Source organism: Heterodontus francisci, chromosome 38 (assembly GCF_036365525.1).
Source record: "Heterodontus francisci isolate sHetFra1 chromosome 38, sHetFra1.hap1, whole genome shotgun sequence".
NCBI classification, from domain to species: domain Eukaryota; kingdom Metazoa; phylum Chordata; class Chondrichthyes; order Heterodontiformes; family Heterodontidae; genus Heterodontus; species Heterodontus francisci.
This window is the reverse complement of record NC_090408.1, coordinates 42,203,081-42,230,966: the sequence shown is the minus strand read 5'-3', so window position 1 is coordinate 42,230,966 and position 27,886 is coordinate 42,203,081. Positions and strand designations below refer to the sequence as shown.

General features: G+C 48.1%; 2 protein-coding genes across 3 annotated transcripts in view; one reads left to right on the top strand and one right to left on the bottom strand.

The window, feature by feature from the left end:
- The first annotated feature begins 1,232 nt into the window (after nucleotides 1-1,232).
- LOC137352573 (WD repeat-containing protein 76-like) lies at nucleotides 1,233-27,886 on the top strand. 2 transcript variants are annotated; one of them, XM_068018228.1, is made up of 14 exons: nucleotides 1,233-1,335; nucleotides 1,786-2,187; nucleotides 3,227-3,325; nucleotides 7,737-7,801; nucleotides 8,680-8,815; nucleotides 10,892-10,981; nucleotides 11,234-11,277; nucleotides 11,385-11,538; nucleotides 12,718-12,876; nucleotides 14,312-14,430; nucleotides 15,517-15,615; nucleotides 16,262-16,414; nucleotides 17,237-17,290; nucleotides 26,001-27,886. In XM_068018228.1, exons 2-14 carry the CDS (start codon nucleotides 1,786-1,788, stop codon nucleotides 26,269-26,271), a joined length of 1,845 nt encoding a protein of 614 aa, XP_067874329.1. In that variant the 5' UTR covers nucleotides 1,233-1,335; the 3' UTR covers nucleotides 26,272-27,886. The 2 variants fall into 2 exon arrangements, with proteins under 2 accessions (XP_067874329.1, XP_067874328.1); XM_068018227.1 differs by having other exon boundaries at nucleotides 1,233-1,365.
- The window catches only part of LOC137352572 (novel FERM domain containing protein), a 267,200-nt gene continuing 253,150 nt past the window's right edge, over nucleotides 13,837-27,886 (bottom strand). The window contains exon 18 of the mRNA XM_068018220.1: nucleotides 13,837-13,899. Within this exon, the coding sequence (XP_067874321.1) occupies nucleotides 13,858-13,899 (42 nt within the window). The 3' untranslated portion in view covers nucleotides 13,837-13,857. The remainder of the gene's footprint in view (nucleotides 13,900-27,886) is intronic.

Below are 27,886 nucleotides of genomic sequence, written 5' to 3'. Positions count from 1 at the left end.
CAATTTCCCTCAATCCTAAACTCCATTGGTATGGTTTCCACTGAAAACTGCGCTCTACTCCAGAACCGCCTCAGCTCTGCTCATGACCGTCTTGATGGATCCACCAGTATACTGAAACAGCTGCAGCAACTCTTTTGCCAATGGCCAGCTCCCGGATTCTGCCTGCTTGAACTCTGAGATCTGGGGATGACCCTGGTCAGATGACTCTGTCTCTTAGCTGGTTTCAACCAGTTCTGTCTCCCCAGTACCCTGAAGGTTTTCATTTCACTTCTGGTTAGGGACTGCCTCAAAAAAAGCAAGCTTTGAAACCAGAGTCTGTGCACTTAACAGAACATCCAACAAGTCATCTATTCAGACAGCAGCTTGTACGCTCTCCTCCACTGGTCTCACAAACCACAGATTCCATCACAGTAAGGCTGAAATTAATCTTTGGTTTGGACTGTATAGAATGGAGTATGATAAAAATGAGTTTTTCAGAAAATTGAACATTTCAGAGTCTAAAATACCATCGTCTTTGCAGCAACTAAAAAACACAATGAAAATACTTTTAGAGTGGGGTCTACTGAACAAGCTCTGAATTCAGTGGGATTCCCCCCAAAATTTCCAACGGTTTGAGTTTGATCTGATGTGAATGTCCTCATGATCAGTTTAATCTCATGATTACACAGCCTGGTGGAATGAGTCCTGACATAGAAAGGGCATAACTGAAAGATCTGATCTAGTGGATGTACACATTAACCATTACAAGGCAAAACTTGACAATTTGGTTGTGTTGTTCTGCTTTATTTCCCCTGCATAGTGCAGATTGTAGCCATTGAATCAAATCCATCAGCGTACAGAATATAAAAGCACAGAAGGAGGTCATTTGGCCCATTGTGCCTGTGCTGGCTCTTAGAAAGGGCCATCCAATTAGTCACATTCCCCTGCTTTTTCTCAATATCCTTTCCAATTTTTCTCAGTCAAGTATTTGTCCAACTTACATTTGAAAGTTATTATTGAATCTGCTTCCACTGCCCTTTCAGGCAGCGCGTTCCCGATCACAAGTGGTATGATTTTTGTGTGAATTCAACTTCCATAAAGTCTAGATTACATCAACAGTGAATCCTTGTAGAAAATGCCTGTTCCAATAAAGGACGAGTGAAATGTTACTAACCTGGTGTGACTGAGTTTAATATGTGTATGGAATTGCAGGCGGCTCCTGTGGAGGGAGCGGTTTCCGGCTATCCCAGCGGGCTTTGCGAGTCCAAGATGGCGGCTGTGAATCTGCCCTATCCCGGCAGCGGCTAACGGTCGCCCAAAGCGCGGGAAAAGAGCGCGCGGAGCCGGAGCCCGGAGGTGAGAGGAGAGGATTAGTCGGTACTGGAGGTGAGAAGGTTAAAGTGAGGGGGTGAGGTGGAGGTAAGGGTGGGGAAAGGGGGGTTAGCCGGTACCGGGGGTGAGGGGAAGGGGCCAAAGTGAAGGGGTTAGCCGGTTACGAGGGGAGGGGAGGGGAGGGGGTTAACCGGTACCGGTGGGGGAGGGGAGGGGGGGGAGGGAGGGAGAGAGAGGGGGTTAGCTGGTACCGGTGTGTGTTTGGTGGGGGGTGGGGCAGTAGCAAACACAATGATGTAACTTATGTAACCAAAAATTATTTACGTAACTAAATCCAACTTACTTAACCAGACAAGTTATATAACTGAGAGGGAGGGGAAGCTACTGTGTGTGGAAGTGAGAGTAGAAGTTGCTACTCTGAGTTCTGACCTTGCTTAAAATCGAGCCTGACCTGTGTGCACTTCTCACTTGCAGATGAAGCCAGCCAGTGAGGAGATCAGGAACAGGCGCTCGCTGCGCCATTCTGCTGCTCTGAGGAGTCAGCAGCCAGGAGTGGCCTCTGATGCAAAAGAGATGGCCCAAAAGCGCCCACTGGAAGATGCCTTTCCTGAGCTGACTGACAAAGAAGCCGTGGGCACGGAGTCACTGTCAAAGAGGCTGAAGTGGAGAATGAACAGGGCCAAAAGTGGTCAGCTGCAAACCCGTGCAACAGAGGTGGCAGCCGGTGCCCCAGGTAACCCTCTTGAATTGCCACCAGCAACTTCTGACGCCAGTCTGACTTCCCCTGAGCAGAGTGTCGCAGGGACAGACAGCGATGACTCTTCAAGCCAAAGTGACTCGGATGGTTATAGCAGCGACAATGAGTTGCCTTTGGCGGTAAGAAATCTGCTAAACTTCGAGTTGGGTTTTGGTTTTAACTCTCTCTTTAATTAATTTATTTATTTAACTTATTTGAGCTCTGCAATTCCCTCCCTAAACCTTTCTGCCTCTCTACCTCTCTCATCTTCTTTAATATGCTCCTTAAAACCTACCTCTTTCACCAAGCTTTTGTTCACCTGTCCTAGTATCTCCTTATGTGGCTCGGTGTCTGATGAAAGGTCACAGACCTGAAATATTAACTTTGCTTCTCTCCACAGATGCTGCCAGACCTGCTGAGTATTTCCAGCACTTTCGGTTTTTATTTCAGATTTCCAGCATCTGCAGTATTTTGCTTTTATTCCGGTGTCACTTTTGTCTAATTACAGTGTCTTGTGAAACACCTTGGGATGTTTAATTATGTATAAGGCTCTATATGAATGCAATTTGTTATTGTATTTGAAGAGAATTAATTGCAGGGCTGTGGGGCAAGAGCAGGGGGAGAGGGGCTAACTAGATAGCTCTACCAAAGAACCAGCATAGGTACGATGGCCCGAATGACCTCCTGTGCTGTTCTTCTTTGGCCTCTTTATCTCGAGAGACAATGGGTAAGTGCCTGGAGGTGGTCAGTGGTTTGTGGAGCAGCGCCTGGAGTGGCTATAAAGGCCAATTCTAGAGTGACAGGCTCTTCCACAGGTGCTGCAGAAAAATTTGTTTGTTGGGGCTGTTACACAGTTGGCTCTCCCCTTGCCCTTCTGTCTTTTTTCCTGCCAACTGCTAAGTCTTTTTGACTCGCCACACTTTAGCCACGCCTTTATGGCTGCCCGCCAGCTCTGGCCTGTTAGATTCTATGATTCTACCCTATTTAGGGTGATCAGAAGATCAACCAAGGCTTTAAGCTTTTCGAACTAATTTTGGTTTTATTATTGAAATATGAGTTTAACGGGTAGTGATTCACGCAATCTTACTTAGGTGTACTACTCCAATATCTGGATAGTGTGTAGGGCAGGAATCTTATTTCCCAGTGGAGCTCACACCCTTTTGTTGTCATTCCTTTTAGTTTCATCGACAATCTGAGGAGCTGTCAGTTTATGAAAAGAAGCGACTGAAAAACATTCAGGAAAATGCCCAGTTCTTCGCATCTTTAAACATGCTGGAGGTAAGAATAACCAGGATTCTTTTTTTCATTCTTTCATGGGATGTGGGCATCGCTGGCTAGGACAGCATTTATTGCCCATCCCTAATTGCCCTTGAGAAGGTGGTAGTGTGTTTGGTCTGCAGATCATACGAACATACATATGAACTCGGAGCAGGAGTAGGCAATTTGGCCCCTCGAGCCTTCTCTGCCATTCCATAAGATCATGGCGGATCTATTTGTGGACTCAACTCCACTTTCCTGCCTACCCCCGATACCCTTTGACTCCCTTGTTTGTCAAGAATCTGTCCACCTCTACCTAAAAAAAACATTCAATGAACCTGCCTCCTCCGCTGTCCGGGGAAAAGAGTTCCACAGACTCTCAACCCTCTGAGAGAAAAAATTTCTCCTCTGCTTTGTCATAAATGGGAAACCCCTTATTTTTAAACTGCGCCCCCTAGTTTTAGTCTCTCCCATAAGGGGAAACATCCTTTCAACATCCACCCTGTCAAGTCTCCTCAGGATCTTATATGTTTCAATCAGATCATTTCTCATCCTTCTAAACTCCAACGAATACAGACCCAACCTGTCCAACCTTTCCTCATAAGGTAACCCCCTCATCCCAGGAATCAGTCGAGTGAACCTTCTCTGAACTGCTTCCAATGCAATTATATAATTTCTCAAGTAAGGGCACCAAAACTATACCCAATACTCTCGATGTGGTCTCACCAATGTCCCGTACAACTGTAGCAAAACATCTCTACTTTTATATTCCATTCCCTTGCAATAAATGACAACATTGCATTTTTGCATTTGCCGCCTTGATCACTGGCCGTATCTGCATACTAACTTTTTGTGTTTCGTGTACTAGGACACCCAGATTCCTCTGCATTTTAGAGTTCAGCAGTCTCTCTGTATTTAAATAATATACTGCTTTTCTATTTTTCTGGCCAAAGTGGACAAGTTCACACTTTCCCACATTATACTCCTGCCAAATCTTTGCCCACTCACTTAACCTATCTCTATCCCTTTGCAGACTTCTTGTGTCTTCTTCACAACTTAGTCTCCTACCTATTTTTGAGTCATCAGCAATTTTAGCAACTATACATTCTGTCCCTTTATCCAAGTCGTTGATATAGATTGTAAATAGTTGAAGCTCCATCACTGATCGCTGTGGCGCTCCACTAGTTACAGCTTGCCAACCCAAAAATGACCCATTTATGCCTACTCTCTATTTCCCGTTAGCTAACCAATCCTTTATCCATGCTAATATGCTACCATGGGCTCTTATTTTGTTTAGTAACCTTTGATGCAGCACCTTGTCAAATGCCCTCTGGAAATCCAAGTACACCACATTCACAGTTGCTTGTTACTTTCTCAAAGAACTCTAATAAGTTAGTCAAACAGGATTTCCCTTTCACAAAACCATGTTGACTTTGCCTGATTGCATTGAGATTTTCTAAATGACCTGCTTTAACCTCCTTAATAATAGATTCTATCATTTTCCCGATGACAGATGTTAAGCTAACTGGCCTGTAGTTTCCTGCTTTCTGTCTTTCTTCTTTCTTGAATAGTGGAGTTACATTTGCTATTTTCCAATCTAGTGGGACCTTTCTAGAATCTAGGGAATTTTGGAAAATTAAAACCAATGCAATTACTATCTCAGCAGCCACTTCTTTTAAGATCCTATGATGAAGTCCATCAGGACCTGGGGACTTGTCAGCTTTTAGTCCTAATAATTTTCTCAGTACCCTTTCCCTGGTTTTAAGTTCCTCCCTTTCAATTCTTGAATCACAGTTATTTCTGGGATGTTATTTGTATCCTCTACAGTGAAGACAGATGCAAAAAATCTGTTTAATTCCTATGCCATTTCCTTATTTTCCATTATTAATTCCCTAGACTCACTCTCTAGAGGATGAACAGTCACTTTACTTACTTTTTCTTTTTAAATACCTGTAGAAACTCTTACTATCCATTTTTATATTTCTAGCTAGTTTTCTCTCATACTCTAATTTCTCTCAGTATTCTTTTAGTCATTCTTTGCTGTTTTTTATATTCTCTCCAATCTTCTGACCAAATGATAACTGACCTTTCTTGGTTATACCCAGCCTGCTTAATGTGTAATCATTTAACATCGAGTGTATAGGTCAAACTTTCATCAGTAATACTCTTCGAAGTATTCTCTGCTGTTAATGAAGTTCAGTATTTTCAGTTTTTATTTATTTTTGACAGTAAATGGTCAGATTTTAATATTCTGAATCTGTAACTTGGGGTTAGAACATAAAGTTGGTCATTTCAGACACTCATTATATTGCTGTCTAGCATGTAGCTGGGGGAGTTGAGCTAATCCTGGTTGTGATTTAATTGAGTTGAGCTCAAAATATTAGTTGTTTTCTGAAGAGTGTATCAGCTGGCATTACACACATTGAAATTTGCTCCTGTCAAAACTATACTTAGGTGGCCAATGGCTTTCTAGGAGTTGAAGCATCAAAGCAACCTTTGACCGAGTTTGGCATCAAGGAGCCCTAGCAAAACTGAATCAATGAGAATCAGGGCAAAAACTCTCTGCTGGTTGGAGTTGTACCGAGCACAAAGAAAGATGGTTGTTGGAGGTCAATCATCTCAGTCTCAGGACATCACTGCAGGAGTTCCTCAGGGTAGTGTCTTAGGCCCAACCATCTTCAGCTGCTTCATCAATGACCTTCCCTCCATCATAAGGTCAGAAGGGGGATGTTTGCTGATTGCACAATATTCAGTACCATTCGCGACGACTCGGATACTGAAGCAGCCCATGTCCAGATGCAGCAAGACCTGGACAATATCCAGGCTTGGGCTGATAAGTGGCAAGTAACATTTGTGCCACACAAGTGCCAGGCAATGACCATCTCAAACAAGAGAGAATCTAACCATCTCCCCTTGATGTTCAATGGTATTACCATTGCTGAATCCCCCACTATCAACATTCTGGGGGTTACCATTGACCAGAAACTAAACTGGTCCGGCAACATAAATACTGTGGCTACAAGAGCACGTCAGAGGCTGGGAATTCTGTGGTGAATAACTCACCTCTTGACTCTGCAATGCCTGTCCACCATCTACAAGGCACAAGTCAGGAATGTGACTGAATAATCTCCACTTGCCTGGATAGGTGCAGCTCCAACAATACTCAAGGTGCTCAAACAATTCAGGACAAAGCAGCTCGCTTGATTAGCATCCCATCCACAACCTTAAACATTCATTCCTTTCACCACCAATGCACAATGGCAGCAGTGTGTACCATCTACAAGATACACTGCAGCAACTTACCAAGGCTCCTTCGACAGCACCTTCCAAACCCGCCACCTCTACCACCTAGAAGGACAAGGGTATCAGATGCATGGGATTACCACCACCTGTAAGTTCCCCTCCAAGCCACACACCATCCTGACTTGGAACTAAATCGCCATTCCTTCACTGTCACTGGGTCAAAATCCTGGAACTCCCTTCCTAACAGCACTACCCCATACCTACCCCACTTGGACTCCAGCAGTTCAAGAGGCAGCTCACCACCACCTTCTGAAGGGCAATTAGGGATGGGCAATAAATATTGGCATAGCCAGCAACGCCCACAAACCGTGAACGAATAAAAAAAGTGTGACATTCTATAGTGTTGGTATGGGCAGATCTAGGATTGTTCTTCTTAGAGCAGAGTAGAGGTGTTTAAAATATTAAAGGGTTTTCTTAGAGTAAATAAGGCGAAACTATTTCCAGTGACAGAAGGATCAGTAACCAGAGGACACAGATTCAAGGTATTTGACGAGAGAATGAGAGGCGACATGAGGAAACTTCTTTTTTTAACACAGCAAATTATGATCTGGAACGCTCTGCCTAGAAGGGTGATGGAAGCAGATTCAATAGTAATTGTCAGAAGGAAATTGGATCAATACTTGAATGCAAAAGAGCAGGGGAGTGGATTTAATTGGATAGCTATACCAAAGAGCTATCGCAAGCACAATGGGCTGAATGGCCTCCTTCTGTGCTGTATAATTCTATGATCTAGCATTTATCAACTCACCATATTTAACAACCAAATGCTTCAAATCACCAATGTATTTGGTGGGCAGAGTTGTGCATAATGGCCAGTATGTAGCTTGACTGTTCCACAGGAGGCCAAGATAACACTGCTGAATCTGTCACTCCAGCATATCCTGGACTAAGCGCAGAGAGAGGATGTGTTAAGGATACACTTGGCTAAAACAAATGTTGCTGTCCTTACTTTAATATCCCTACTGCTTTGTTAAGAGTGATGACCGGGAGTGTTCAGCGACCCTTGGTATAGTGCTTCCTCTCATGCAGCCTGTCTTTGACAAAGCTCAAACTGTTTTACGTGTATTGGATATCAAAACAAAATGCAATCTGCTGATCCAGAAAGGAATTTGCTGCTCTTATTTTACAGACTGCCAAAAAGCTCCGGGAAATCGGTAAAAAACAGTCAATAAGGAGACAGGTTACACCCAAAAGGTATGTTTATAAATATGCTGCAATTAAAGGATCTGTAATGTTTAGTATTAAGTATTTTTGCATTGTACAACACCTGATTATCTGTGCTGTAATAACCTAGTAAAAGGCATCATAACATAATAGGAGCAGGAGTAGACCACACAGCCCTTCGAATCTGCTCTGCTATTCCATAAGATCATGGCTGATCTACCTCAACTCCATTTCCCTGCCCTATCTCTTGACATCAGCTCACATTTATAGAGTGACTTTACAGTGGAAAATTTGGCGAAGGAGCTTCTGAAATTCCCAAGGAAAACAAAAGATTCACAGATGTGGGAGTTCATGGTAAATCTCCAGACTGTAGGCTGAAAATAGGTAAATAAAAGCAAAATACTGCGGATGCTGGAAATCTGAAACAAAAACAAGAAATGCTGGAATCACTCAGCAGGTCTGACAGCATCTGTGGAAAGAGAAGCAGAGTTAACGTTTCAGGTCTGCTTCTCTTTCCACAGATGCTGCCCAGACCTGCTGAGTGATTCCAGCATTTCTTGTGGCTGAAAATAGGTGCTTGTTAAAGGAGTTATTGTGGTGCTATGTGGTGAGGAGGTGCCACAGGGATCAGTATTAGGGCCACTTGTGTTTCTAATTGAAATTGATGACTTGAGATTCAGAAACACTGTGAATTGACGAGATTGCAGATGATGCCAAGCTAGGGTTGATTGTTAGGAGGCATTTCAGGAAATATAAAATGAAGTTGACAAATGTGTAAGTGGCAGAAATTTCACAAGAAAAGGTAATCATTGTTCTGCTGGTGTTTAACTGTATGTTTAATTTACTTTTGTTATCATAATATTGTATGCAGCTTATTTACAAGTTTGATACTTTTTTTTGTCTCTTAGAGAGAAGCTTAAAAGCTCTGGAGAGCAACCTATAGTTCGACGCTCAATGCGCCTGCTGAGATTAAGCCCAACAGGCACGCCAATGCCAGAGGTACCGATAGAAACACAAGTGAAGTCAGAAGACACAGAAGAGCGGGTGGGCCTCACTATTCTTGTAATTCTAAATCCAGGATTTGTTCCAAGTTGACCATTCAGATTTTCTTTCTTGCTCGTCAAGTTTTGGGGGGATAGTGGTGGAGGTGTTAGTGCTACGGGATACTTTAAGCACCATACAGGTAGATGCAGGGTAGAGATCACTCTGCTCTGTGCACCTGAACCAGAATCAGACAGTCATTTATGGCACAGAAGGAGCCATTTGGCTTATCAGGTCCATGCCTGCTCTCCATGGAGCTATGCAGTCAGTCCCACTTCCCGGCTCGATCCCCATAGTCCTGAAAGTCTATTTCTCTTGGGTGGCCATCCAACTTCCTCTTGAAGCCATTGATCGTCTCCGCTTCCACCATCCTTGTGGGCAGTGAGTTCCAGATCATTACCACCCGCTGCATAAAACAAGCGCTTCCTCATATTTGCCCTTCATCTTTTGCCCAAAACGTTCAATTTGTGTTCCCTAGCCCTTGTACCATTTGTTAATGGGAACAGTTTTTCCTTGTCTAACTTATCTAAGCCTGTCATAATCTTGTACACTTCTATTAAATCTCCCTTCAGTCTCCTTTGTTCTAAGGAGAACAAACCCAGCTTTTCCAATTTAATCTGGTAACTAAAATCTCCCATCCCTGGAACCATTCTGGTAAATCTCCTCTGCACCCTGTCAAGGAACCTTAAATCCTTTCTGAAGTGTGGTGACCAGAACTGGAAGCAATACTCCAGTTGGGGCCTAACCAGAGCTGTATAAAGTTTCAGCATAACTTCCCTGCTTTTGTACTCAGTGCCTATATGTATGAATCCCAAGGTCCCATATGCTTTGCTAACTACTCTCTCAATATTTCCTGCCACCTTCAAACATCCACACACATGCATCCCCCAGGTCCTGCTGTTCCTGCACACCATAGTACAATACCCTACAGTGCGATGCTTCCATTGCCTGTTAGTTGGATTGTAAGCCTGAGAGATGAAAAGTCACTTTCAATCCGCATCCTATATTTTTATTAGGTTCCCTAGAAACCTTCAAAATAAAGATAACAATTGGAAAAACTGCACATGTGGAAAGCAGCAGCAAGTCCATCAACATCTGTAAAGAGGAAAATCTAGGTTAATGTTTGGATAAAGAGAATCTTTGGAACCAGTAAGGCTCTGCTCAGGCTGCTAACCTCTTTACAAATATTAGAAGACCAGCTAAATATTTCCAATGTTTTCTACACTTGAAAAGTAATGTTATTTGGAATATATTTATAAACATGCAAAAAAATTAGCTAATATTTTCACTGTTGCAGTGGAGTCTGCTTAGGTAGGGGGTGGGTAGGTTTGTAAATTGCCTGTTTTCATTGTGGGAGTTGTGATTTATATAGGAGCATTAAGTTTTCAACACACTGTGTCCAACATTAGATGTGATTCCGTGATTGGACAACATTTGCAAAATAATCCTCAGTGTGCTAAGAATTACACTGACAACCAATTTAAGATTGTCAGTAGGGCTCACAGTGTGGCGCATTTGCATGTTCTGGAAGCTACATATATTAATACACAGGACCCTGTTCTTTGCAGACAGAAAGAACATGTACACACATTGTGCCTGTTTCAGCTAAACAAAACAAGTGACAGCCATTCACTGGTTCATTGGTCAAGGCATTGTCTTGAGTCAGAGTCAAGCTGCCTGGTTTAAATTTCAAACAAAGCTTGACAGTTAACTGTCAGTCACCCTAAACTGGTGCATTCTCCATGGCAATGCCTCTACCAATCAGCACTCTCTTCTCATACAGCATAAAGTTATTGCTTCCCCTTACATTGGTATTCTTTCAGAGTGTCCTGATGAGTGCAAGACGAAAAGCTTTGATAACATGTCTCTATTATCAGTATAGATACATTTAAGGGGAAACTAGATAAGCACATGAGGGAGAAGGGAATAGTAGAGGGTTATGCCGGCAGAGCTAAATGAGGAGGGAAGGGAGGAGGCTCAGGTGGAGCATAAATACCGGCATGGACTGGTTGGGCTGAATGACCTGTTTCTGTGCTGCATATTCTGTAGGTTATGTTATATTCTTGCTCTTTTCCACAGATTTCTGGACCTCTGAAAATGATTACAAATGATGAAGAGGAAAGCAAAGTAACTGAGAACCTGATGAACACATGGCTGGAGATCAGCCAGGTATTCTATTTATTGTTGAACTATGACACTGATTTAACTGACTCCTGTTTTGGTTAACTCTATCCAGTTTTTAAGTCTTATTTTAACTTAGCTGTTAAATGTCAGTCATTCAGTCATTTAAATGGCTTCAGGCTCTGTATATGGACAGAATGATCCTTCAGCAAGAATTAATAACATGGCCAGTAGATTTTACTTAATATGAAAACAGAGGTTTTTGTCACCAACTTAACACTTGTTACGCTGTCGTCACAGGGTGAGACGCACATTGAAGAAAAGCAACCAGTAGAATTGAAAAAGTAAGTTTCTTTTTAAGTATAAGATTGATGTTAAATAAAAACTGTTTCCATTTTTTAAGTATTTATTTTCTATAAACCCTTACCTTCACCATTATTCCTCTAATTAGGTACAAGTCCAGTTTGAATAGGATGACTATCCAAGAAGGCTTTGTTGCAAAAGTAACAACAAACCGAGTCTGCTCACTAGCTTTCCATCCGTCTCAGCACAGATTCCTGGTTGCTGCTGGGAGCACTTTTGGATACGTTGGGCTTTGGGATCTGGTCAGTGAGCATTTGGTTTTTGACTTTCGGGATATAAGAAAGACTTGCATTTCTATAGTGCCTTTCATGACCTCAGGACATCTAAAAGCGCTTTACAGCCAATGAAATACTTTTGAAGCGTAGTCACTGTTGTAAAAAGCAGGACAGCTAATTTCTGCACAGCAATCTCCCACAAATGGCACTATGATAGTAACCAGATATTCTGTTTCAGTGAAGTTGGTTAAGGGGTAAAAATTGTCCAGGACACTGGAGAGAACTCCTCTGCTCTTCTTTGAATAAAACTTGGGGCTCATTTACGTTCACCTGAGATATCTTTGTCTGTAAGAAATGCTTTCTTTCTCTTCAGAATTTCCTGGTCATTAACTGGTTTTGAAATTTAGATACTGCAGTGAGTTACATATATAATACATGTCGACAGTAAGTTTGCCATTTCATTATTACTACAGCCATCAGAAATAATGCTTCTAATCCACATCTGTTTTATAATAACAGTTATAATTGTTGTCTAGAAATGGTCCTTATTGTTACAACCAACCTATGCCTTGGAATGAATGTGAGCTGAATTTGTGTCTGTGACCTCCTACAAGATGGATTCCTAAGCAGTTGGGGAAGATGCTTTAAATGTAGATGGGCAGTTTCTCGAAGGGGGTAGCAGCAGATGGTAGTGATTCCAGGTTTACTCAGAAATGGGAATGTTTCTGTTTACAGTGCAAACATTTGTCAACTAAGCCTGGAACTCTTGCCTCGTGGTTTCACGTCCCACTCCAGAGACATAAGCACAAAATCCAAGCTGACAGCCCAGTGCGGTACTGAGGGAGTGCTGTGCTGTCAGAGTGCTGTCTTTCAAATGAAACGCTAAACCAAGATACCGTCTGCCCTCCTCAGGTGGATGTAAAAGATCCTGTTGAATTTGATGAGCAAGGGAATTATTCCCAGTATCCTGGCCAATATCTGTCCCTCAACAGACATCACTAAAACAGATTATCTGACCATTATCATTTTGCAGTTTGCTGGAGCTTGCTGTGCACAAACTGCCTGCTGCATTTTCTACAATAGTTACTCAGCTTCATAAAGAGCTTAGGGACATCCTGAAGTTGTGAAAGGAGCTATAGAAATGCAAGTCTTTCTTGTTTCTTTATGATCCAACTTTGAACCCTTTTGCTCATGTTTTATTTGCAGAGTTCTCAGGCTGACGAGCTTGCTGTCCATCAATTCAAGCTACACTGCAGCACTGTTAACTGTTTGCACTTTTCACCTTCTAACTCTGCTGAGCTACTGTCACTAAGCAATGATGGGAGTGTTCGCTGTGGAAATGTAGCTGCTGCTGTCTTTGATGAGGTAAAGTGCACTAAAGATCTTTGAACTATCTCATTTCTTATTCATTTCTTGTGAGCTTTACATTAACAGGGAGCCTGGAATGTGTTGGTGTGGTATTCTGCTACACAAAATGTACTGTGCAGCTTCTCTATGACGTTGGTTTAAGCCCTGCTGTTCTGGACACCTTCAGTACAGGGGAACAAATATCACACAGGGAAATAGGAATTCTCTAGTTGCAGTTACACTGGGAACCCAAGTAGCTGTTTTGCTGGAGTGTTGCCTCCCATGAAATGAAGTATTTTGCTGCGTATGGCATTCAGGCTCTGAGAGTTTAGAGCACTGTTGGTCAGAAGCATGATTTTCAAGAAGGAAACTTGAAAACAGACTGGAAAACATGGAGTTAAAAGTATCAGCACTGAAGTGGGAAGCTCCCATGCAATCGTGCTTCTTACTCATTCATTCATAGCATCTTTTATATATATTTTAGAAGAGACAAATTATTCAATGGTGAAATGCAAGAACAAAGTCCTATAGGAGTTTTTTTTTATTTAGAGGTACAGCACTGAAACAGGCCCTTCAGCCCACCGAGTCTGTGCTGACCATCAACCACCCATTGATACTGATCCTACATTAATCCCATTACCCTCTCTCATCCCCACCTTCCCCCTACCACCTACCTATACTAGGGGCAACTTATAATGGCCAATTTACCTATCAACCTGCAAGTCTTTGGCTGTGGGAGGAAACCGGAGCACCCGGCGAAAACCCACGCGGTCACAGGGAGAACTTGCAACTCCGCACAGGCAGTACCCAGAATCGAACCCGGGTTGCTGGAGCTGTGAGGCTGCGGTGCTAACCACTGTGCCGCCCCAAATCACCTGTATTTTCAGAATAATGTTAATTCATTTATTTTTTGCGCTTAAAAAATTTCAGTCATCCAATAATTCAAATGGAATGATTTAAAATTAATAGTCTGTACACCTCACCAGTCATCACGACACATCAGCCCTCCTTTCTCTTGCCATAAGTTGTCGTGTTCTGCACCTGTTAGTAAAAACAGAATTTGTTCTTTATAAACTCTTAGGTAAACAATTTGAACCCTTTATTTAATTAGTGCTGTTAGTCATGCGCAACAATTCATTACTCTTTATCTTTTCTGCCATGCGAAGGCAATGACTGTTCAAGTTTTATTTTATTTACATTTGGGATGTGGCTGATGCTGTCTCCAGAAGGAATGGTCTGGAGTCATCTTTCCTTTAGAATTTCTTGTTCAGTTCTAACCTGTGAATTCTGAGTTGCTTTTATCTCATTGCTCAAAGATGTCTGGACTATAAAGAAACATCTCAAGTTAAAATGGCATCTGAGGAAATTGGTGCATCTGACTTGATTTGGTGCTCTGCATTTCCTAGTATTCAGTTACATTCAACAACGTCCCTTGCTCTTAATCTGTTCCAAGGTGTATATGTCCAATACATGGAATACCTCTTCTTTTGACTTCTTGGCTGAGGATGGCTCCACATTGATAGTCAGTCACTGGGATGGAGATGTGGCAGTGGTAGACAGGCGGACCCCAAGGTAAGCAGCTGTTAGTAAAGGCATGTCTCGTTTTTCATAAACCCTTAGGTTAACAATTTGAACCCTTTATTTAATTAGTGATGTTAGTCACTTCCAACAATTCATTACTTTTACCTTTCTTGCTATCCGAAGGCGTTGACTGTTCAGGTTTTATTTTATTTACATTTGTGATGTGGCCAGTGCTGGCAAGGTCACTTTGATTTCCCATCGCTAGTTGCCCCGAGAATTTGGTGGTTTGCTTTCTCAGGCTGCTCCAGTCCTTGTGGCATTAGAATGTGTTCGCAGAATGATGTTGGGTAGGATATTGTGACATCTGCTGCAGCAGCAATGTGAGCACAGTTACTGACAGTGCAGGTTAACACATGAAAAGAGCCTGACTGACTGTTCAGGTGGATGTGAAAGATTCCATGGCACCATATGAAGAGGAGCAGAGGAGGTGGATCCAGTGTCCTGGACAACATTTGACCCTAAACCAATCACCAAAACAAATTAACTGGTCATTTATTTCATTGCTGTTTGTGGGTTTTTGCCATGTATTAATTGTCTGCACTTGTTAAAATAATTGGCTGTGAAGCACTTTGGATGTGAAATGTGCTAAATGAATGCATGTTCTTCTTTGCACTGCTGTGAAAATCTTTACTGAGGGGGCTTTTTTCTACATGTTGCACCATGATGTGGGGAAGGAGGTCGCTTGGATTGGTTTTGCTGTGGAAGAGGCATCTATACATAGAGGTGTAGAAAGTGTGAACTGCTTATGCTCAGGTTGCAGGGTCTGCATCCAGCTAGCACCATCACCACTGCATTAGCTGCTGGGCCCAAGCTAAAGCCTTAAAGTAAAAACTCAAAATAATCATATTATTGTAAAATATGTAATTTTGAATATTTCAATTGTTTAAAATCTTACTGTGGATGTGTGAAATTTCAGCTAACTGGAAAAGAAAAGCATGAAATGCTACTCCAAAAGATAGTTTGAGTGATTCGCTTCATCAGCAAAGCATGTTAGCGGAATGCTTCCTGTTTAGTGGAGTTTTTCCATTATGTTTACAGAAGGATGTTCAATGTTAACAGGAATTAAAATTTCCACAGCACTTCAGGAGAACTGAATGCACATCTGCACATGAACCGTTTACGGACAGTCAGTGTTCACCCGGTGCATCGACAATACTTTGTAACTGCTGGAGCACGGTAAGCTCACTTAACAGAAATTGTTACTGGCAATGCTTTTTTCTCTGCTCACCACTTTTCTATAACCTGTTTAACAGTTTAATATTAAAAAAAACTTTTATACCATTCTCACACAAAGAATGGTGGAAATGTGGAACTCTCTCCCCAAAACAGCTGTAGGGCTGGGGTGTTGAAAATTTCAAAACTAAGATTGATGTATTTTTGTTGGGAAAGGGTATTGAGGGATGGGGAGTAAAGATGAATAGATGGAGTTAAGATAAATATCACCTATGATCTAACTGAATGGCGGAATAGGCTCGAGGGGCTGAAGTTTTCAGGAGTGAAATTAGGAAACATTTCTTCATGGAAAGGGTGGTAGAAGTTTGGAACTCTCTTCCATGCACAGCAATTGATATTGGATCATTTGTTAATTTTAAATCTGAGATTGGTAGATTCTTGATATCCAAAGGGATTTAGGGGCAATGGTGGATATACGGAGTTAGGCTGAAGATCAGCCACGATCTCATTGAATGGTGGAACGTGCTCGAGGGGCTGAATGGCCTGTTCCTGATCCCATCATCACTGATTTGGAATTTCTACTCCAAATGCTAAATGAATAAGAGTTAATGGTTGAAAAAAAGAACCTGACCTCTTCTGTTTATGCCAGGTGTGTAACTATCTATGATGTTCGAAATCTAAAAGCATCGCCCAAAAATGCTGTAGCTCACTTGGATGAACACAGAAAGAATGTAAACTCGGCCTACTTTTCACCGGTTACTGGTAATAGAGTGGTGACCATCAGCATGGATGACAGGATCAGGTAATGGCAACAAACTTCAGAGTGAGCATATCTGAGCAGTTATTCAAAAATTTAATTAATACCATTAAAGAGAACCAACAGGATCAGGTAATGGCAACAAACTTCAGAGTGAGCATATCTGAGCAGTTATTCAAAAATTTAATTAATACCATTAAAGAGAACCAAAGGCTAAAGTTTGAATGTTTTGATGTGATTTCTCTCATTATCAGCCCTCCTAGATCAGTTCTAGTATTAGATGCAATGGCGAAGTTCCCTACATTGACTCTAGTCCGCCTTGAGAGCATCATCCCCACCCAGTACATTTCCAATATCTGCTGTCTCCTAAGCTGTCTTGAGGAGGGTGCTACAGACTTAATATTGCCATTTTAAGGGGCCCGGACTGCAGCCTGGGAGCTGGAGGGTGTGCAGTTGAGATTCTTGTCTAACAGTAGGCAACTCTGTGTGCTAGAACACTGAAATATGAATAAGCAATGAATTGTTTTCCACTTTATGAATTTTGTGGACTGGCTGATTGCGAATGTGTTTTGTGTGTTATGATTCTTTAGAGTAAGTGTGATGGATATAGAATTACACACAATTTACAGCACAGAAACAGGCCATTCAGCTCAAATGGTCCGTGCCAGTGTTTTTGCTCCACATGTGCCCCTCTCACCACTACCATCTCACTCTTTTAAGGGAGTGCATTGATTTGTTTGCTTAAAATAAGAAAGTAGAATGATTTCTGTGAAAAATGCCTTTGAGTTTTATTAGTTTTGACAATTAAAGCAGTAGTATTCATATTAAGTCGAATCTTTTTAACTGTCTTTAAATAATTTGTTGCAGAATATTTGACACAAGTGCCATAACTCCCAAGATTCCTGTTGTGGCATCAATAATGTAAGTGAAAGATTTTAGAAATAATCGATTAACTTGTGATGTTGAAGTTAAAATGAGCTCCTTCTGAAATCCACTCAAGTTCCTGAAACTCTCCTGTGTTTTGGTGTGCTGTGGTTTACTTTTGTTCACCCACCCCAACTAATACTGGGGTGCAGTTCTATGGCTGCATAGGTCCTGCAGTCAGTTCTCTCCTTGCTCAGCATCCATTTGCTTGCAATATCTGATAGGTGTCATGGGATAGAACTCGGGAGTGTAACCCCTCATTGAGTTTTTGCTCCTTGCCTGGTGACACTGATTATTGTGCTCTACCTACCATCCAGGCTCAGATCAGGTCACACAGCAGATATTGGAGATTAAAGGAGGACCCAGCTGGTCTGTGTGTTTCCTTATGCCCCGAACCACTGACATTTTGTTTATTTTTCTACAACCACGAGCTTTTCATTTCTGTGTCTGACTGTCCAGGGAATGTTTGCTACTGTGTTGAAATGGCAGTGCTTGACTGTGTGCACATACACTCACTAACCAGTGGAGTGTTTAGTGCTTCTGCCTTGTCCTTCAGGCTTCTAAATGACTGTATATCATCATCACATCAGGACTACACCATGTCCTCCTTCAAAGCCTCCCCTGCATCATCCCAGCTGATTGGGACTTACCTTGCCTGGTTCCGTTCCTGTCTGTTCAGTCATAGCCAAAGAATCACCTGCAATGGTTTCTTTTCCCACTCCCACACTGTTAGCTCTGGAGTCCCCCAAAGATCTATCCTTGGTCCCTCCTATTATCTATATGCTGCCCTTTGGCGACATCATCTGAAAAACGTCAGGTTTCACATGTATGTTGATGGCATCCAGTGCTACCTCAGCATCATATCTCCTGACCACTTCACTGCCTCTGATTTGTCACATTGCTTGGCTGACATCCGACACTAGATGAGCAGAAATTTCCTCTGACTAAATATTGAGAAAACCAAAGCCATTGTCTTCAGCCTCCCTCTGTTCCCCAGCCACTGACTCCATCCCTCTCCCTGGCAACTGTCTGAGGCTGAACCAGTCTGTTCACAACCTTTGTGTCATATTGACCCCGAGATCAGTTTCCAACCACATATTCGTGCCATCACTAAGATTGCCTATTTCCACCTCTGTAACATCACCCGTCTCCGCCATTGTTTCAGCTCATCTACTGAAATCCACATCCATGCCGGTGTTACCTCCAGACTTGACTATTCCAATGCTGCCCTGGTCAGCCTCCCACCTTTCACCCTCCTTAAACTTGAGCTTGTCCAAAACTCTGCTGTCTGTATTTTAACTTGCTCTCAGTCCCGTTCACTCATCGCCCCTGTGCTCACTGACATAATGTTTCTGGTATAGCAGCAGCTCAATTTTAAATTCTTATCCTTGTTTTCAAATTCCTCCATGGCTTTACCCCTCCCCATCTCGATAACCTCCTGCAACCCTCTGAGATCTCTGCACTCCTTCAATTCTGACCTCTTGCACATCCTCAGTTTTCAAAGTGGCAATGCCTTCAGCTGCCTGGGTCCCCAAGTTCTGCAGTTCCCTTCTTAAACCTTTACGCCTCTTTCTTCCTTTAAGATTCTCCTGTAAAACCTATCCCTTTGAAGCCTTTGGCCATCTACCCTGAAATATTGCCTTGTGTAGCTTGGTGTCAGATTTTTTGAGAATGCTCCTGTGAAGCAACTCCTGCAATGCTTAACTATGTTAATGAGACTGTATAAAATGCAGGTTCATTTCTTCCCATTGTTACTCCTGTGTCCTGAGCCTGTCACTCTTATGTTCATCATCTCCCCGATGTTACCCTTCTCACCACCACCCCACCCCACCCAGCCCCATACAGTACTACTCTTGGCTGCAGTATCCATGGGCTCCTTGCGATTTCCACCTGTTCACTCTCTGCCTCCTCTCTTGCTCTCCCCCCTCTCTCTCTTGCTCTCCCCCCTCTCTCTCTTGCTCTCCCCCCTCTCTCTCTTGCTCTCCCCCCTCTCTCTCTTGCTCTCCCCCCTCTCTCTCTTGCTCTCCCCCCTCTCTCTCTTGCTCTCCCCCCTCTCTCTCTTGCTCTCCCCCCTCTCTCTCTTGCTCTCCCCCCTCTCTCTCTTGCTCTCCCCCCTCTCTCTCTTGCTCTCCCCCCTCTCTCTCTTGCTCTCCCCCCTCTCTCTCTTGCTCTCCCCCCTCTCTCTCTTGCTCTCCCCCCTCTCTCTCTTGCTCTCCCCCCTCTCTCTCTTGCTCTCCCCCCTCTCTCTCTTGCTCTCCCCCCTCTCTCTCTTGCTCTCCCCCCTCTCTCTCTTGCTCTCCCCCCTCTCTCTCTTGCTCTCCCCCCTCTCTCTCTTGCTCTCCCCCCTCTCTCTCTTGCTCTCCCCCCTCTCTCTCTTGCTCTCCCCCTCTCTCTCTTGCTCTCCCCCCTCTCTCTCTTGCTCTCCCCCCTCTCTCTCTTGCTCTCCCCCCTCTCTCTCTTGCTCTCCCCCCTCTCTCTCTTGCTCTCCCCCCTCTCTCTCTTGCTCTCCCCCCTCTCTCTCTTGCTCTCCCCCCTCTCTCTCTTGCTCTCCCCCCTCTCTCTCTTGCTCTCCCCCCTCTCTCTCTTGCTCTCCCCCCTCTCTCTCTTGCTCTCCCCCCTCTCTCTCTTGCTCTCCCCCCTCTCTCTCTTGCTCTCCCCCCTCTCTCTCTTGCTCTCCCCCCTCTCTCTCTTGCTCTCCCCCCTCTCTCTCTTGCTCTCCCCCCTCTCTCTCTTGCTCTCCCCCCTCTCTCTCTTGCTCTCCCCCCTCTCTCTCTTGCTCTCCCCCCTCTCTCTCTTGCTCTCCCCCCTCTCTCTCTTGCTCTCCCCCCTCTCTCTCTTGCTCTCCCCCCTCTCTCTCTTGCTCTCCCCCCTCTCTCTCTTGCTCTCCCCCCTCTCTCTCTTGCTCTCCCCCCTCTCTCTCTTGCTCTCCCCCCTCTCTCTCTTGCTCTCCCCCCTCTCTCTCTTGCTCTCCCCCCTCTCTCTCTTGCTCTCCCCCCTCTCTCTCTTGCTCTCCCCCCTCTCTCTCTTGCTCTCCCCCCTCTCTCTCTTGCTCTCCCCCCTCTCTCTCTTGCTCTCCCCCCTCTCTCTCTTGCTCTCCCCCCTCTCTCTCTTGCTCTCCCCCCTCTCTCTCTTGCTCTCCCCCCTCTCTCTCTTGCTCTCCCCCCTCTCTCTCTTGCTCTCCCCCCTCTCTCTCTTGCTCTCCCCCCTCTCTCTCTTGCTCTCCCCCCTCTCTCTCTTGCTCTCCCCCCTCTCTCTCTTGCTCTCCCCCCTCTCTCTCTTGCTCTCCCCCCTCTCTCTCTTGCTCTCCCCCCTCTCTCTCTTGCTCTCCCCCCTCTCTCTCTTGCTCTCCCCCCTCTCTCTCTTGCTCTCCCCCCTCTCTCTCTTGCTCTCCCCCCTCTCTCTCTTGCTCTCCCCCCTCTCTCTCTTGCTCTCCCCCCTCTCTCTCTTGCTCTCCCCCCTCTCTCTCTTGCTCTCCCCCTCTCTCTCTCTTGCTCTCCCCCCTCTCTCTCTTGCTCTCCCCCCTCTCTCTCTTGCTCTCCCCCCTCTCTCTCTTGCTCTCCCCCCTCTCTCTCTTGCTCTCCCCCCTCTCTCTCTTGCTCTCCCCCCTCTCTCTCTTGCTCTCCCCCCTCTCTCTCTTGCTCTCCCCCCTCTCTCTCTTGCTCTCCCCCCTCTCTCTCTTGCTCTCTCCCCCCTCTCTTTCTTGCTCTCTCCCCCTCTCTTTCTTGCTCTCTCCCCCTCTCTCTCTTGCTCTCTCCCCTCTCTCTCTTGCTCTCCCCCCTCTCTCTCTTGCTCTCCCCCCTCTCTCTCTTGCTCTCTCCCCCCTCTCTCTCGCTCTCTCCCCCCTCTCTCTCGCTCTCTCCCCCCTCTCTCTCGCTCTCTCCCCCCTCTCTCTCGCTCTCTCCCCCCTCTCTCTCGCTCTCTCCCCCCTCTCTCTCGCTCTCTCCCCCCTCTCTCTCGCTCTCTCCCCCCTCTCTCTCGCTCTCTCCCCCCTCTCTCTCGCTCTCTCCCCCCTCTCTCTCGCTCTCTCCCCCCTCTCTCTCGCTCTCTCCCCCCTCTCTCTCGCTCTCTCCCCCCTCTCTCTCGCTCTCTCCCCCCTCTCTCTCGCTCTCTCCCCCCTCTCTCTCGCTCTCTCCCCCCTCTCTCTCGCTCTCTCCCCCCTCTCTCTCGCTCTCTCCCCCCTCTCTCTCGCTCTCTCCCCCCTCTCTCTCGCTCTCTCCCCCCTCTCTCTCGCTCTCTCCCCCCTCTCTCTCGCTCTCTCCCCCCTCTCTCTCGCTCTCTCCCCCCTCTCTCTCGCTCTCTCCCCCCTCTCTCTCGCTCTCTCCCCCCTCTCTCTCGCTCTCTCCCCCCTCTCTCTCGCTCTCTCCCCCCTCTCTCTCGCTCTCTCCCCCCTCTCTCTCGCTCTCTCCCCCCTCTCTCTCGCTCTCTCCCCCCTCTCTCTCGCTCTCTCCCCCCTCTCTCTCGCTCTCTCCCTCCCTCCCTCTCTCTCGCTCTCTCCCCCCTCTCTCTCGCTCTCTCCCCCCTCTCTCTCGCTCTCTCCCCCCTCTCTCTCGCTCTCTCCCCCCTCTCTCTCGCTCTCTCCCCCCTCTCTCTCGCTCTCTCCCCCCTCTCTCTCGCTCTCTCCCCCCTCTCTCTCGCTCTCTCCCCCCTCTCTCTCGCTCTCTCCCCCCTCTCTCTCGCTCTCTCCCCCCTCTCTCTCGCTCTCTCCCCCCTCTCTCTCGCTCTCTCCCCCCTCTCTCTCGCTCTCTCCCCCCTCTCTCTCGCTCTCTCCCCCCTCTCTCTCGCTCTCTCCCCCCTCTCTCTCGCTCTCTCCCCCCCTCTCTCTCGCTCTCTCCCCCCTCTCTCTCGCTCTCTCCCCCCTCTCTCTCGCTCTCTCCCCCCTCTCTCTCGCTCTCTCCCCCCTCTCTCTCGCTCTCTCCCCCCTCTCTCTCGCTCTCTCCCCCCTCTCTCTCGCTCTCTCCCCCCTCTCTCTCGCTCTCTCCCCCCTCTCTCTCGCTCTCTCCCCCCTCTCTCTCGCTCTCTCCCCCCTCTCTCTCGCTCTCTCCCCCCTCTCTCTCGCTCTCTCCCCCCTCTCTCTCGCTCTCTCCCCCCTCTCTCTCGCTCTCTCCCCCCTCTCTCTCGCTCTCTCCCCCCTCTCTCTCGCTCTCTCCCCCCTCTCTCTCGCTCTCTCCCCCCTCTCTCTCGCTCTCTCCCCCCCTCTCTCTCGCTCTCTCCCCCCTCTCTCTCGCTCTCTCCCCCCTCTCTCTCGCTCTCTCCCCCCTCTCTCTCGCTCTCTCCCCCCTCTCTCTCGCTCTCTCCCCCCTCTCTCTCGCTCTCTCCCCCCCTCTCTCTCGCTCTCCCCCCCCCTCTCTCGCTCTCCCCCCCCCCTCTCTCGCTCTCCCCCCCCCCTCTCTCGCTCTCCCCCCCCCCTCTCTCGCTCTCCCCCCCCCTCTCTCGCTCTCCCCCCCCTCTCTCTCGCTCTCCCCCCCCTCTCTCGCTCCCCCCCTCTCTCGCTCTCCCCCCCCTCTCTCGCTCTCCCCCCCCTCTCTCGCTCTCCCCCCCCCTCTCTCGCTCTCCCCCCCCTCTCTCGCTCTCCCCCCCCCTCTCTCGCTCTCCCCCCCCTCTCTCGCTCTCCCCCCCCCTCTCTCGCTCTCCCCCCCCTCTCTCGCTCTCCCCCCCCCTCTCTCGCTCTCCCCCCCCTCTCTCGCTCTCCCCCCCCCTCTCTCGCTCTCCCCCCCCCTCTCTCGCTCTCCCCCCCCCTCTCTCGCTCTCCCCCCCCCTCTCTCGCTCTCCCCCCCCCTCTCTCGCTCTCCCCCCCCCTCTCTCGCTCTCCCCCCCCCTCTCTCGCTCTCCCCCCCCCTCTCTCGCTCTCCCCCCCCCTCTCTCGCTCTCCCCCCCCCTCTCTCGCTCTCCCCCCCCCTCTCTCGCTCTCCCCCCCCCCTCTCTCGCTCTCCCCCCCCCCTCTCTCGCTCTCCCCCCCCCCCTCTCTCGCTCTCTCCCCCCCCCTCTCTCGCTCTCCCCCCCCCCTCTCTCGCTCTCCCCCCCCCCTCTCTCGCTCTCCCCCCCCCCTCTCTCGCTCTCCCCCCCCCCTCTCTCGCTCTCCCCCCCCCCTCTCTCGCTCTCCCCCCCCCCTCTCTCGCTCTCCCCCCCCCCTCTCTCGCTCTCCCCCCCCCCTCTCTCGCTCTCCCCCCCCCCTCTCTCGCTCTCCCCCCCCCCTCTCTCGCTCTCCCCCCCCCCCTCTCTCGCTCTCCCCCCCCCCTCTCTCGCTCTCCCCCCCCCTCTCTCGCTCTCCCCCCCCCCTCTCTCGCTCTCCCCCCCCCCTCTCTCGCTCTCCCCCCCCCTCTCTCGCTCTCCCCCCCCCTCTCTCGCTCTCCCCCCCCCTCTCTCGCTCTCCCCCCCCCTCTCTCGCTCTCCCCCCCCCTCTCTCGCTCTCCCCCCCCCTCTCTCGCTCTCCCCCCCCCTCTCTCGCTCTCCCCCCCCCTCTCTCGCTCTCCCCCCCCCTCTCTCGCTCTCCCCCCCCCTCTCTCGCTCTCCCCCCCCCTCTCTCGCTCTCCCCCCCCTCTCTCGCTCTCCCCCCCCCTCTCTCGCTCTCCCCCCCCCTCTCTCGCTCTCCCCCCCCCTCTCTCGCTCTCCCCCCCCCTCTCTCGCTCTCCCCCCCCCTCTCTCGCTCTCCCCCCCCCCTCTCTCGCTCTCCCCCCCCCCTCTCTCGCTCTCCCCCCCCCTCTCTCGCTCTCCCCCCCCCCTCTCTCGCTCTCCCCCCCCCCTCTCTCGCTCTCCCCCCCCCCTCTCTCGCTCTCCCCCCCCCTCTCTCGCTCTCCCCCCCCCTCTCTCGCTCTCCCCCCCCCTCTCTCGCTCTCCCCCCCCCCTCTCTCGCTCTCCCCCCCCCCCTCTCTCGCTCTCCCCCCCCCCCTCTCTCGCTCTCCCCCCCCCCCCTCTCTCGCTCTCCCCCCCCCCTCTCTCGCTCTCCCCCCCCCCTCTCTCGCTCTCCCCCCCCCCTCTCTCGCTCTCCCCCCCCCCTCTCTCGCTCTCCCCCCCCCCTCTCTCGCTCTCCCCCCCCCCTCTCTCGCTCTCCCCCCCCCCCTCTCTCGCTCTCCCCCCCCCCTCTCTCGCTCTTCCCCCCCCCCCTCTCTCGCTCTTCCCCCCCCCCCTCTCTCGCTCTTCCCCCCCCCCCTCTCTCGCTCTTCCCCCCCCCCTCTCTCGCTCTTCCCCCCCCCCTCTCTCGCTCTCCCCCCCCCCCTCTCTCGCTCTCCCCCCCCCCTCTCTCGCTCTCCCCCCCCCTCTCTCGCTCTCCCCCCCCCCTCTCTCGCTCTCCCCCCCCCTCTCTCGCTCTCCCCCCCCTCTCTCTCGCTCTCCCCCCCGCTCTCTCTCGCTCTCCCCCCGCTCGTCTCTCGCTCTCCCCCCGCTCGCTCTCGCTCTCCCCCCGCTCGCTCTCGCTCTCCCCCCGCTCGCTCTCGCTCTCCCCCCGCTCGCTCTCGCTCTCCCCCCGCTCGCTCTCGCTCTCCCCCCGCTCGCTCTCGCTCTCCCCCCGCTCGCTCTCGCTCTCCCCCCGCTCGCTCTCGCTCTCCCCCCGCTCGCTCTCGCTCTCCCCCCGCTCGCTCTCGCTCTCCCCCCGCTCGCTCTCGCTCTCCCCCCGCTCGCTCTCGCTCTCCCCCCGCTCGCTCTCGCTCTCCCCCCCTCTCGCTCTCCCCCCCCTCTCGCTCTTCCCCCCTCTCGCTCTTCCCCCCTCTCGCTCTTCCCCCCCTCTCGCTCTTCCCCCCCTCTCGCTCTTCCCCCCCTCTCGCTCTTCCCCCCCTCTCGCTCTTCCCCCCCTCTCGCTCTTCCCCCCCTCTCGCTCTTCCCCCCCTCTCGCTCTTCCCCCCCTCTCGCTCTTCCCCCCCTCTCGCTCTTCCCCCCCCTCTCGCTCTTCCCCCCCCCTCTCGCTCTTCCCCCCCCCCTCTCGCTCTTCCCCCCCCCTCTCTCTCGCTGTCCTCTCTCTGTCTCTCTCTCTCCCCCTCTCACTATTGCAGCCAGCTAATGCCTTAAAAGCTAAAAGCCATTTTGCTAATGTAGAATTGAAGCGAACAGTGCCATCAGAAAAAAACAAAGCTAACTGTGCAGTGGGGAGGTGAATTGCTCAAGGAGCTGTGTTGGAGGCTGGAAACAGGACCAGAACAGGAGACTGGCATGAAGATTTGAAAGTGGGGAGGTCCATGGTCAACTGGCCATATAGGGTGGATGGCCTGTGGCCCAGTGGTGAACACCTGGAATAGAGCTGGCACAAGTGTTGGCTCCTTCCAGGAGTAGTTATGTGGACTGGAGTTGGGGAGGGGGGAGGGAGGGGTCAGGAACTTGTGGGCCATGTGCGCAAATTCCAAAATAGTGGCAGATGGATATGATCCCATCTGCAGAAAACAGAACATGACTCAAAACCCAGGTTCCAGAGGTGAAGGGACCAGATTCTCATTATACCTGCTTCATTCCTTCTTGATTTCGCTCAATGTCATTGTGTTTTGATTGTATCTGCTATTAGTGTAGATGCATAAAAGGGGAAGCTAGAGAAACACATGAGGGAGAAAGGAAGAGAACGATATGCTGAAAGGGTGCGATGAAGGGAGGGGGTGGGGGGGTGTGGGATGAGGCTTGTGTGGAACATAAACACCAGTATGGATCTGTTGGGCTGAATGGCCTGTTTCTGTGCTGTAAATACTATGTAAAATGTAACTAGATTGTTAACCTTTTTTGTTTTAAACAGCCATAACAATTACAGTGGGCGCTGGTTGACTAAATTCCGAGCTGTATGGGACCCTAAAAGGGAAGACTGCTTCGTAGTGGGTAGTATGGTCAGGCCCAGGCAGATCGAAGTGTTCCACTGTACGGGGTCCAAAGTGCATGAATTCCGGGATGCAGAATGGCTCGGCTCCGTGTGCTCCATTAATGTGATGCACCCGACGAAGAATGTCTTGGTCGGTGGAAACTCCAGTGGACGCCTTCATGTCTTCATGGACTACTCATTAATTGGGTAATTAGTGGAATTTCCTGCAGAATCTGAGGGCCAATGGTCACAATCATTGTAACAGGAAAGTAGGAGTCTTGCCAGGATATGCTTCATAGGTTGGAGGAGTTGCATATCTTCTCAGCCCTGTTCATTTATAAAATATAACCAGTACGTAAACATCTTAAGTACAACAGCACAGAGTCGATCAAATGACATGTACAAAATGAATGGAACAGACAAAATTCCAAACTAAAAAAAAATCACAAATCTCTCGAGGCTGGGAGAATGGGAATAGGGAGATGGAATAAGGAGGTGCTTTTAATCTGTTTTATTGCCACTTCTCAAATCACAGTTGAATGGGTCAGAATGACATCTGTCTCTCTCACCTGAGAGGAGAAATTAGAACTTTTGATAGTTTTCCACTTTGGTTATGGCCACTATTAGGCTATGTTAAAATGTCATTCCCAGTAATTATGGAACACTGGATTGGAAATATAGGTCAGTTGAGACTCCAAACTGCACTTCCTATTGATCCTGTGCTATGTAGTCTGCTGCAGACTGACCATGTTAGCAACCCAGACTTGAGCAGACCTGTTTGGATGGCTCAGGACATTTTTTCTGGTTGCTGTCATTAACTTGGAACACTGAATGCAATTAGGGCAGAGCCTGACACTCATGGAACCTTTTAAACCAGAATTGATGCCTGGGTAGAGCAAGGACACAATGCTCACTCCACGTGCTGAAAACCAGTCTCGACAGAACCACTGTTACACTAGTAAAGTAAGTCTTGTCTGTTCAGACCTATAAAAGAGGTGTAGGATCTTCTTGCTGTGAAAGTGGGAATTAAGAAAATTATAAAGCATTTGTTTTTGTGGGAGGAAGTGTTTTGAGAAAAACATTTCTTTCCTTCCCTCCCACTGGCTCAGATAAAAGAACTGCTGAAAAATGTGTGGCAATTTTATCTTCTTTTATCTTCCTTCCATTACCGCACCCCCCCCCCCCCCCCCCACCCTTCCCAGTATGCTGATATTTTCCATTGTATTTCAGTTGCAAGGTCAAGTACAGTTCCAATGGGCAATTCAGTTATTTTCTGTCTGTCCAATGCTATATTTTCAGTAAAGATTCTGCTGTTACTCATAATGAGGCTTTAATGACCACTATGTTTGAAATTCCTCTCCTGTACCTCCCATTGTTGTGGCACCTCTCTCTCTCTCTCCCCGCCCCAAACTATGCTGATCACTACTGTATTCTTCACCAGCAACCCTTTGCAATAGCTTAGCCACAGATTTTGTGGGTCCAAATTTGCATGTGTGCATAAAATGTAGTGATCAGCAGGCAGGGAGTGGTTACTCGGGGTCTGGAAGGGACGTACAAGCAGATTGTGGAGTGTATTCTTACTGCAGAGCCCACTGATCAGAATGCTATGCTTAATTTTTTTTCAAAAGAGTGTTAAATGTTATTTTTTTAAAACCCTGTGCAAACTCTAAAGCCTCTACAGAACTTGGGAGCAATATTTTCTATTTGGACGCAAAGACATCAAGCATTCTTAGTGCATAGACGAATGTTACCAGAAGGGTAACAGGAATATCTCAAAGAATTTTAAAAATATGGTTCAAATAAAGTTTTCTTTTTTTAAAAAATCA